Source organism: Chrysemys picta, unplaced genomic scaffold (assembly GCF_011386835.1).
Source record: "Chrysemys picta bellii isolate R12L10 unplaced genomic scaffold, ASM1138683v2 scaf1989, whole genome shotgun sequence".
NCBI lineage: Eukaryota > Metazoa > Chordata > Testudines > Emydidae > Chrysemys > Chrysemys picta.
In genome coordinates this window covers 1-10,518 of record NW_027054694.1, presented here as the reverse complement: position 1 = coordinate 10,518, position 10,518 = coordinate 1, and the positions used below count along the sequence as shown (strand labels likewise).

At 44.3% G+C, this 10,518-nt stretch overlaps 1 protein-coding gene across 2 annotated transcripts; it reads left to right on the top strand.

Moving 5' to 3' along the window:
* Positions 1-6: 6 nt before the first annotated feature.
* Positions 7-10,386, top strand: LOC135980147 (WD repeat-containing protein 49-like). Of its 2 annotated transcripts, none has more exons than XM_065580210.1 (8): positions 7-966; positions 1,292-1,535; positions 2,184-2,289; positions 6,776-6,927; positions 7,708-7,810; positions 9,807-9,913; positions 9,996-10,075; positions 10,168-10,386. In XM_065580210.1, exons 1-8 carry the CDS (start codon positions 954-956, stop codon positions 10,299-10,301), a joined length of 939 nt encoding a protein of 312 aa, XP_065436282.1. In that variant the 5' UTR covers positions 7-953; the 3' UTR covers positions 10,302-10,386. The 2 variants fall into 2 exon arrangements, with proteins under 2 accessions (XP_065436282.1, XP_065436283.1); XM_065580211.1 differs by having other exon boundaries at positions 10,007-10,075; positions 10,168-10,282.
* The last annotated feature ends 132 nt before the right edge of the window (positions 10,387-10,518 follow it).

Genomic DNA, 10,518 nt, shown 5'->3' with positions numbered 1-10,518 from the left:
ATACGGGGCTAGATGGACCTTTGGTCTGACCCAGTATGGCCGTTCTCATGTTATTTCAGAGCAGTTTCTTGCTGGTTTTGGTGAAGCTTTATTTCAGTTGCAATTATACTTTTTTTGACCATGTAATTTATAGTAATGTAATAACACTTCCATCCAGTGACCTCAGTGCATAGTAAAGTATTAACGAACAACACTGCTGTGAGTCAGACAAGTATTCTTACCCACAGTTTAAAGAGGTAACTGAAGTACAGAATGGTTAAGGGCCCATCTATACTGCAATCATCATAAATGTTAATTTCAGACAAAAAATACCCCAGCGTTTGCCGTCTGATTTCACCAGATGGTGGACACACACAATCTAGAGTAAGTCAAACTGACATAATGACAACAACAGCTCCCATAATTCATAAACATAAAATTCTTTTAAATCCCATCAAGATCTTATTTTCAATTAATAATAGATCTTTAATCTGTTCTGGAAGCACTGAGACGCCCTTGGTTAGAATCTTCTCAACAGCAACATTTTGTGGTCCATACTCTGTATTTCCAGCTTTTTATTTAAAAGCATCTGGCTTTGTGTGTGTGCATTTTCCAGATCCCCTCATTTTAGATCTTGGAGATGGAGAGGGGAGTTGAACGCCATTGTTTGTAGCATCCTTTGCCCCTTAATGTGGGCTTTTTTACTCCCCCTCATACTGGGATTAAACATCAGAAGTAGTCTTGGGAAAGCAATAGTGATATAGGAATGAGGCTTCAGAGACTAGTTTGCTTCTTCTTTGTATCTTATCTCCTGCCTCTCCTTCTTGGCCCTTTTCTTTGTTTTATTTTGCCTGAAATTAGAAGCAGCAGCAACAAATGTCTGTTCTAGACATTGGCGCAGAGTCTGTGCCTCGATAAATGATGAGCAGCATGTTTAAAATGCCGTTCAGTTTGAACCTCTCCTTGCCAGAACGATGTTAACAAACTGTAAGTTCCAGAAGGTGAACCTGGAGAGATTTTCTTATCAGGAAAGATCAAAATAGCTAAATGCTGACTAATGGGAAACATGGTAAAAGAAAGGGTTCTGAAAATAGTAAACCCCAGTGGGATTGGGAGGAGGAATGTTTTTAGCATAATAAAAGGGGTATAAATAGGACATGAAATGAAGAAAGAGAATTATAAAATGACTATTGGGAGAAATTTCCTGATGCTGAAAGTTATTAGTACCTAATCTGCGGGAGGTGGTGGGACCCAAGATGTCTAGGACATTTTCAAATTTATCAGCTGTTTAGGTGAGTATGTTCTTTTTCAGGGTGTACTGTTGGCGCTACTAATGTTGAGCAGCAGATGAAAAAAATAAAGGACTGTGGGAAAGATTCAAAAGCAAGAAAAGGGCCGGTGATACCTAGAATCCCTCCAAAGAGAGCTGAGGGAGATCAGACTGTGTTTCAGGTCTACAAAGGAGTAAAAACATTTGCATTCTGTAAAAAAAACAACCTCCTAGTGACAGGCGGAATGGATCGAATCATCCGGATGTGGAACCCTTACATGTCTGGGTAAGAGACGGTTACAGTACTCATTGAAAGAATCTGTTATGAAGGACTTTGTAACCACATATTAATGATAAGTAATTCTTACTATCTAGTGTATTGCCCTGTTAATCGGGATCAGCTAAGTGAATTGAGGAGACAATCACAAATGTCCTGGAAATATGCCTGAGTTTACAGAATGGCTCTGCTGCACTGTTGATAATATCAACACACACACACGCTTGCAGCAAAATCATTCCCATAAGTTTAAATATTTTATATAAATATAAAAATTCCTGGACTATCCTCTGTTTTTTATCTAAGATCGGTTTGAAGTTTTGCTTGTGCCTAAGACCCCAGTCCTATGATGATCTCTGTCCACACGGAGCTCATTGTATAATTGAGGCCTAGGAATCCATTTGGTGGCATTAACATCTCATGAAAAGCTGAACTCTGCAAGCAGATGCTATTGTTTCTTGTACATCACTCCAAGTGCCTGATACTGGAAGACCACTCTGCTTATGTGGGTTTTTTTTTTGGTGAGAAAACACAAAATACAATTCCCACCAAACATATGAGTAGTCGCAGATTCCAGCCCATTTATTTTTATTTTGTTTTATAAGAAACAATGAATTTGAAACTGCTTAATATTGACCTGTTCTTATTAAATTTCAGCCGACCAACAGGCATGCTCAGAAACCACACAGCGCCAATCTGTTACCTCTCCATATCTGCAGAAGATGCGAAAATATTTTCCATATCCACAGACAACACCATTAAGGTCTCACTATATACAGCAAGTGTCTGATATCCTACCCCAGTTCTCTTTTTTGTATTCGCGGAAATAAATAGAAATATATTCAGTCTAATAAACATGAACACATACATAATAGTACAGTATAGAAATGTAGGGCCTGATCTAATTCTCAATGAAGTCAATAGAAAAGACTCCAACCGAAATTGGAGTTGGATCTGGCCCTTAAACAGATCAATGTAGAGAGCAATTCCAGCAAGTACTCCTGTGAGTCAATAGTCTCTTAGGTTTTCAGTTGTACTAAATGCATTTGTTGCTAAATGTTTCACAAATTATGATAAAACTTCAGGGATCTAGTACTCTGAACTTTTTATGTTGTTCTACTTTAGAAAGTGACTTTGTGTTTTGTTTTTTAATTTAGAGATCTTGCTTCTATTGTAATTTCTCTAGGATAGGTATTTCTGTTTCTTCATTTGCTGAAATCTCCCTAACTAGGCATGTATTACATACACAATGCATGTATTACACGTGTGTATTACACAAAAAAACAACAAAAACAACCACCCTACATTAAAATAATATTATTAAGGTTGGAAATGCTAGAATTAAGGTTTCCTCATGCAACCTTAATTTGGACTCTTCTGCACAGGCAGACTATTTTAAATACACATACTATTTTTTCCACAATTCTTTTGCCTCATTCAGTGCACAGAATGGATAGTGCTCACTTAATGAGAAGCTATCAAATATTCTGCTTTCTTCTTGTTCAACGTGTGATCTCATTAATTCTGGCATTTTCCTAACTTTTGGGTGCTTGACTTTGCAATCTTTTAATGTGGATTTTTATGTGTAATTTCTTAGGTTTTCAAAAAGCTAACTGAAAAAACCCTGAAATTCTGTCACATGAAATCATACTGACATTTGCATGGGTCATCAGCGGAGGTGGAACTTGATCCACCGCACAGACCTCTACCTTTTGAGCTAACAGGACAACTGGTAGCAGTAGTAGGTTGTCATCGTCTGTGTAGACAAGCACTACAGAAGAATGAGACACTTTGCCAGTGTGTGACCCACTCAGGGATCTTGGGCTCCATTGAGGTTTTGACGGGGAGTGTGCTCTAGTGATATTTTGTGCATTCCCCTGAAGTGTGACCCTTTCTTCCCCATCTCCTTCAACTTATCCCTGTCCCAGTTCTTTCTTTTCCACACCCCAGGCTTCTCATCCCTTTCCAAGTCCCATTCTCTCAGCATAGCCAGTCCCAGTCTCCACTCCTCAGATTTCTCATCCCACCCCACAAGTCTCCTTGCCTAGCAAGTCCTAGTTCACTCCTCTGCATTACCTGTCACCATCTTCCCCTCCACCCCAGTAACATTTCATCCCCAGTCTCCTTGACAAGCCAGTCCCCCACTCCTGGATCTCTCCAGTTCCAGTTTCTATACTCCCCAGCTCCTTGTCCCATTCTACTCCTCCCAAACCCCAGTAGGTTAATCTTTTGTCCCCTCTATATTTGAATCAGACAGCTTCCTCCTCCACACTGCCTGGGCCCAGCAGGGTGTCAGTCTCCCTGTTCTCAGTGTAGGTGTTCAGACCAGGGCCGACTCTGGCTTTTTTGCCGCCCTAGGCAAAAAAGCCACCACCCCCCCCAGTGCGGCAGGTGAGGGCGCCGAGCCCGGCCGCGGGTCCGCAATCCCCGACCAGCCAGAGCGCGGGGGGGAGGGTGGAGAGCCCCCGGCAGCCAGAACGCCGGGAGCAGGGCGGAGAGCCCGGCTGGGGCTCTCCGCTCTCCCCGACCAGCCGGAGCGCCGGGGGGAGGGCGGCGAGCCCGGCCGGGGCCCCGCTCTCCCCGACCGGCTGAAGCACCTGGGGGAGGGCGGCTTGGTGGGCTGGTGCCTGGAGCCGGCCCTGGTTCAGACCCAGCATGGCCCACAGCAGCCAAGAGCTGCAATTGCAGGGAAAGTCTTGCTTATCCCTGGGCTGGAGCATGCTTCAGGGAGATTAGCTGCTAAAATTAATCTCTACTTAGCATGTGCGAACTGTGATTTTTTTTTAAAAAGAAGGCTTATAACTTTGCCAAATTTGGCAGAATTTCACAGGGATGGCAAAAAGCACATCCCTGACACAAAAGCCCAGCCCCTTGCTAAAACTAAAGCATTCTTTCTCCAAAGTAAGGAGGAGCTAGAGCTTTCCAAAGACAAGTTTGATAGATTTTTTTTTAACATGAGTAAAGCACATTTTTTCTTACCCTTGTTCTCAGAAACTGCTGAACCATTTTGGCTGAAATTTTCCAAAATTATTTAGCTTAATGCAGAATGGAAAACTTCAGCTCAAGCAGTTAAAATTTGCTAAAATAAGCAAATAAAAAAGAAAACAGGGTCTTATAATGGAAAGTGTTGAGCAACCTTAATAATAGGCAGTGCTACCAACCCTGCCTATAGTAATAATATTAGCCTTTGCACTTCTTCCAATGTATGACTTCAGTATTAAGTTTAGGTTTCTGACCACTATATTAGCGAGCACTATTATATTATTATTTTTAATTACCAATTTAATTTCCAGAAGCATGTCTTTAGAACTGTACTCTGCACTTTATAATCAGACATCTTGTGGGGTTTGTGTGGGTCTTCTGTGTTTCCAGAGGATTCCGCTGTTTTTCTCCAAGTTTGAACCAAGTATGTATACATCCATTGTGAGGACCTTTTCTGTTTGATTAACTTATTAATTGCCCCTAATTTAACATGATGCAGGGGTTGACTTGTTTTATAAATGTAAATTATTGTTCATCATTTTCCATTATACCATATGTGCCAAATTCATCCTTAGTGTATATCCATTGAAGTCAGTGGGCATACACCGAAGATTAATTTAGATATAGGGCTAAATTCATCTCTGGTATATTTCCACTGACTTCACTGGGTATAGACTAAGGATGAATTAGGCATACATGGTATGAAGGAAAATCACAAACAGTAGTCTACATTTATATAGCACCTTTCATCTCAGAGCACTTTCACCAAGTAAGGGCTAGAGTAGGGGTGGGCAAACTATGGGCTGGGGGCCAGATCCAGCCCCTCAAGACTTTGGATCCGGCCTGCGGGATTGCCACCCCTGTGGCACTGCGGGCCCCGCACTGCTCCCAGAAGCGGCTGACACCACGTCCCAGCGGCCCCTGGTGTGGGTGGAGCAGAGGGCTCCATGTACTGCCCTCGCCTGTGGGTACCTCCCCCTGCAGCTCCCATTGCCCGGGAATGGGGAACCGCAGCCAATGGGAGATTCGGGGGAGGTACCCACAGGCAAGGGCAGCGCGCGGAGGCCAGGGGCCACAGAGGCGCCCCGCTGCCATCTCGAAGCTGCTCCAGGTAAGCGGCGCTGGGCTGGAGCCCAAACCCCTTTTGCACCCCACACCCCAACTCCCTGCCCTGAGCCCCCTGCCACACCCCTCCTGCACCCGAACCCTCTGCCCTGAGTCCCTTCCTGCACACTGCACCCCCTCCCACACCCCGCACTCCCTCCTGCACCCCCCACACTCTGCCCCAGCCCTGCATGCAATTTCCCCACCCAGATGCGGCCCTCGGGCCAAAAAGTTTGCCCATCCCTGGGCTAGAGTCCGTGGAAAGACTCTCAGGACTAGATCTATAAAACTACTTAGGTGCCACTGATATTCTCACAACCACCACTCAGCTGCTGCCTAACCCTGTAGGTGCCTAAGTTTCTACCAGTGGGTAAGCACAAAAAGGTGCCTGAGTCCTGATGCTGCACCACAGCTAACTAGCTGCTTAGAGCCCTTGTTTGTGCCTAAGCCCTATAGGATTCTGAGACTAGCATGTGTGTGTTGTGTATATATAATACCTAATAGCCTTGTGGTTTGGGCACTCACCTAGGAGGTATGTGACCTGGGTTCATCTCCCTACTCTGCCTGATTCAGATTATGGACTTGCACCTGGATTTTACATATTCCAAGGGAGTAACATAACCACCAGGCTATTGGGTATCCTGGCGTTGGTCTCTCTCAATCTCCCCTGTTGAAGCAGTTCTACTTAATTATTCACTGGAGCAGAGATTTGAACTGGAGTCTCCCACATCTCAGGTGAGTACTCTAGCCTCTGGTCTATAGAGTCAATCTCTCTGGCCCTGTGAGTGAGTAAGTATGTATGTATTTATACAAAGAGGAACAGCTCCAACAGGAGAGATGGAGAGATTTACCCCAGGATAATCTCTCTTGTAGCTGTTCCCTTCTGTGGAAAAGTAACACAGCATCTTTAGGGTAAGTAATCTGTTGCTTACTTCCCTTCTCTGATTCTAAAATACCCAGAGACCCTGGTCTAGCAGCGTTGTGTTGGGGGTACTTTTGGTCAGGGTCTAACCTTCCAGTGTAGGTGCCATGCATAACTACCTGACCTGGGTGGGAAGAGAAGTATAGCAGTGTATTTTTAGAATTGCATGAGGATGTGTGTCAGACATTAGAGTACAACCCTATTAATTGTTGTTCCATTTGTGTAACATCTTTTCCTACAGATTTGGGATATTGTGGACCAGACCTGTTTATTTACAGCTTGTTCAAAAACCAGTGGAATTAAGGGAGAGCTCACTGCTTGCCACTACACCTCAGGCACCAGATCGCTTTGTGTTGCTGCGGATACACTTGCACTTCTTCATCTAAGATTAAGGTACATGGCAAGCCCATTTGAGTTTGAGGGTTTGTGAGCCTCTTCAGCTGTTATTCAAAAGTTCAACAGATGGGACATTTGTGTGTGTGTGGGAAACCTAGAGCATTTGACATATAATTGGAGAAGTTTGCACTCTGTGGGAACAGGGTAGCGTAGATCCCTGTCCCCTCCTCGGGCTCCCATTACAACAGCTGCTGGTGCAGTGGAACGGGTAGCAGCACAGGTGGGAATTATTTGCAAAGATTCCCTAGAGTATGGTCTAGTAGATGCAGGCAGACTAACAATGGGATGGGTGTGGAGACTAAGGGCACGTCTTCACTATGGGGGGGGTCGATTTAAGATACGCAAATTCAGCTACGCGAATAGCGTAGCTGAATTCCACCTATCGGAGCCGACTTACCCCGCTGTGAGGACGGCGGCAAAATTGACCTCCGCGGCTCCCCTTCGACGGCGCTTACTCCCACCTCCGCTGGTGGAGTAAGAACGTCGATTCGGGGATCGATTGTCGCGTCCCGACGAGACGCGATAATTCGATCCCCGAGAGATCGATTTCTACCTGCCGATTCAGGCGGGTAGTGTAGACCTAGCCTAAAGGCCTCCCTCTTTCTTCCCACCGCTATCAGTATCTTTAAGTTAAAGTCACAGCATTGCTTTCCCCCTTTTGGAAGATGTACTGAGGAAATAGCATAGAAGTGCTTAATGCCGTTGTACTTTCCCCAAGTCTTGTACAGTCCGGTTGATATATGGTGCATTGCTTTGGTTTGTTTTTCCATGAGCTAGGCCTCCTCCAGAGCCCCACTTGGTCGTGTCTCATAAGGAGCCAGTTCTGTGCTGCAAATACAACAAAGAGTTCAGGCACGTGGTGAGCTGCTCAGAGGGATCTGTAAGTGAAAACTATACCACATAAAGGCAATGTAGTTGCTGACATGACTCCATGTGTCTGTCTAATCTATTGTATGCAATCTGTGCATTTTTAACACACCCATCACTAGAGCTGATCAGAGATTTTCCGGTGAAACAGCTTTGTCAGAAAATGCTGGTTCTTCAAACCCCAAACGTTTCATGAAAGCAAGTCAGGTTTGACAAACTTTCAGTGAATCAACCTGCCTGGTTCCCTGTCAGCTTGCCTTGTGGGCTGCTGCGAAGCTATACTACGTGGACTGGCCAGGGCCAGAAACTCCAGGCTTCCAGGATCCATAGCTTCAGAGCCACCCTTCCATGCCAGGGCTTCCAGACTCACTGCCGTAGAGCCAGGAATCTGGAAGTCCTGGGAAACCTCACTCTAGTCTGGACTCCGAATCTAGGTTCCGAGCTCCACAATAGGGAGCTTAGAAATCCTGGGGGCTCACAGGGTTTCTGGCTCACTGCACAAAGCTGGGACCTGAGAGGCCCTGGGACAGAAGTGGGGGAACCAGCTGAACCAGGAGGCTGGAAGCCTTGGCGTCCTGGGACACATGCCAGGGTTACCCTGGAGCCACAGACCTCAAAGCCTGGGCAGCTGCTGCCTGCAATTGGTATTCTTGTCAATCTCACTGTTGCTGTTAGCAGTGGTGAAGCTTATAGCAGCAGTGACGCTGACCACAATGTCAATTGCAGTCAGCAACTGCCAGCCTGGAGAGCATATTTTGTTTTGGAAATGTAATGTGTCAGAATCAGGTTGTTTTTTTTCTCTCCAGGATTTCTGGTTCATTGGAAACGTCAAAAATTCTGGATTCATGGAAATTTGGAATTAAATCAAGTTTGAAAATGTTGCAATTTCTCATGAACCAGAAAGACCAAGTTTTGAGCAGCTCTACCCATTACCAGTGTAGCTAATCGCCAATCTGTAAAATATTTTAAAGGCAAGTTATGTCATCTACAGTGACATCTTCAGAAGAACTTCACATATTGTTGAGAAGAGGCATATGTTACTTAGGGCTTGTCTTCACATACAGTGCTGCAGCTGCACCACTGTAGCACTTTAGTGAAGCTGTTACTATGCCAACAGGAGAGCTTCTTCTATCGGTGTAGTTAATCCACCTCCCTGAGAGGCAGTAGCTACACCAAGGGTTAGGTCAGTATAACTGCATTGCTCAAGGATGTGAATTTTTCACACCCCTGAGTGATGTAGTTATACCGATATAAGTTTATAGTATAGACCGGGGTCTTAGATTCCACCCCACGCCAATATGTGTCTTTCTAGAGTCGCTGTTTCTTTTTTCTCTCTCAAACACTGAGCCCAGGTCTACACTTACATCAATGGCAGCTTTTGTCAACCCAACTCTGTAAGCATCTACATTAAATTGTAGCTCCCGCCAATGTAACTCACCCACGACACCGACATAATACTCCACCTCCGCGAGAAGCATAGTGCTTAGGTCGATATAGTTAGGTCAACGCAGTGTCAATGTAACTTACATCGACTGTTGCTGCCTTCCAGAAGCCATCCTACAATGCCCCACACAGACAGTTAATCAGTGCAAGTGCTCCTGGTGAGGATATGCACTGCCAACACAAGGAGCATAGCAATTTAATTACTGCTGTTGCTGTACATTGACATGACTTAGGTCATCTTAATTTTGTCCTGAATAAATCTGGATACTGATTAAAGTGATGGTAATCCAAGCAGTTACATTGACCAGGGCTATATACGTTTCTTCAAGCATCTGTGCCAATCCAAGATAGGTAGATACTTGGCAGCCATCACATTGGTATCTAGGCACCTTACAAGGCGAATTTTGAGACATTGAAGATCTCAGTAAAGGAGATCAAATAACATAGCCTGCAGCTACACCATTCAGCTAAAAAAAAGCAGTTGGGCAGAGGGGGGTAAAATGGAAAAATCCTGCTACTTTTCAGACACTCCTTCAATCACTATTTGTTTGCTTGTCTTTTAAAAGGTGGTTAAAGTGTGGGATTTTGAAACAGGAAAGCATTTATTTGAGTTTAGTGGTGCTCATGGAGGTGCTGCAATAACCTGTTTGACCTTTGATGTCAGTGGAAGAAGGTATGTTTCTTTTTATGTTTATTTGACGATATATATAATTGTTGACACGTGGGAAATATATTGAATTTTAATCCCATTTTAGGTTAATTACAGGAGGAAGAGATGGATGCTTGAAAATATGGAATTACAACAATGGACATTGTTTGAATACTTTGAAAAGGGGTAAACAGCATGTTGAAAAATATTTGAAAGACTGGAAAAATATGATTTAAAGTATTGAAAAGAATCAATGTTTGGTTTATTTTTCCCTACAGAAGCCAAATGTGCTGAAGTCTGTGACTGCACCTACGTGGAGGTGAACAGAAGCAGGTCAGATCTTTCACAGCTTGGTGTGAACCTTGAGCTAGGGAATGATATATTTTGTGGGAATTTATACTGCAAATGCTAGCTCTTTTCTGTAGAAAGTGATTCCTTTGTGACATTACTGGAGCATTGGTCATAGCTGTGCCACAAAAAGAACTACAACCTCTGAAAAAATAAACACAGTGCAAATAAACAGACTTGTACAGCTATACAAAGCAGGTTACATTCAATAGAGCACTGGCCTGTAAGTGCGGGGGCAGCCAGCACATCTGTTGATGGGGCATGGCACAGGGGTTGCTGAG

Excerpts from the sequence above, each read along its gene's own strand:
- LOC135980147 (XM_065580210.1), top strand. Across the intron at positions 2,290-6,775 it reads CCACAGACAACACCATTAAG|ATTTGGGATATTGTGGACCA; the intron begins GTCTCACTATAT and ends CTTTTCCTACAG. Across the intron at positions 10,076-10,167 it reads TTTGAATACTTTGAAAAGGG|AAGCCAAATGTGCTGAAGTC; the intron begins GTAAACAGCATG and ends TTTTCCCTACAG.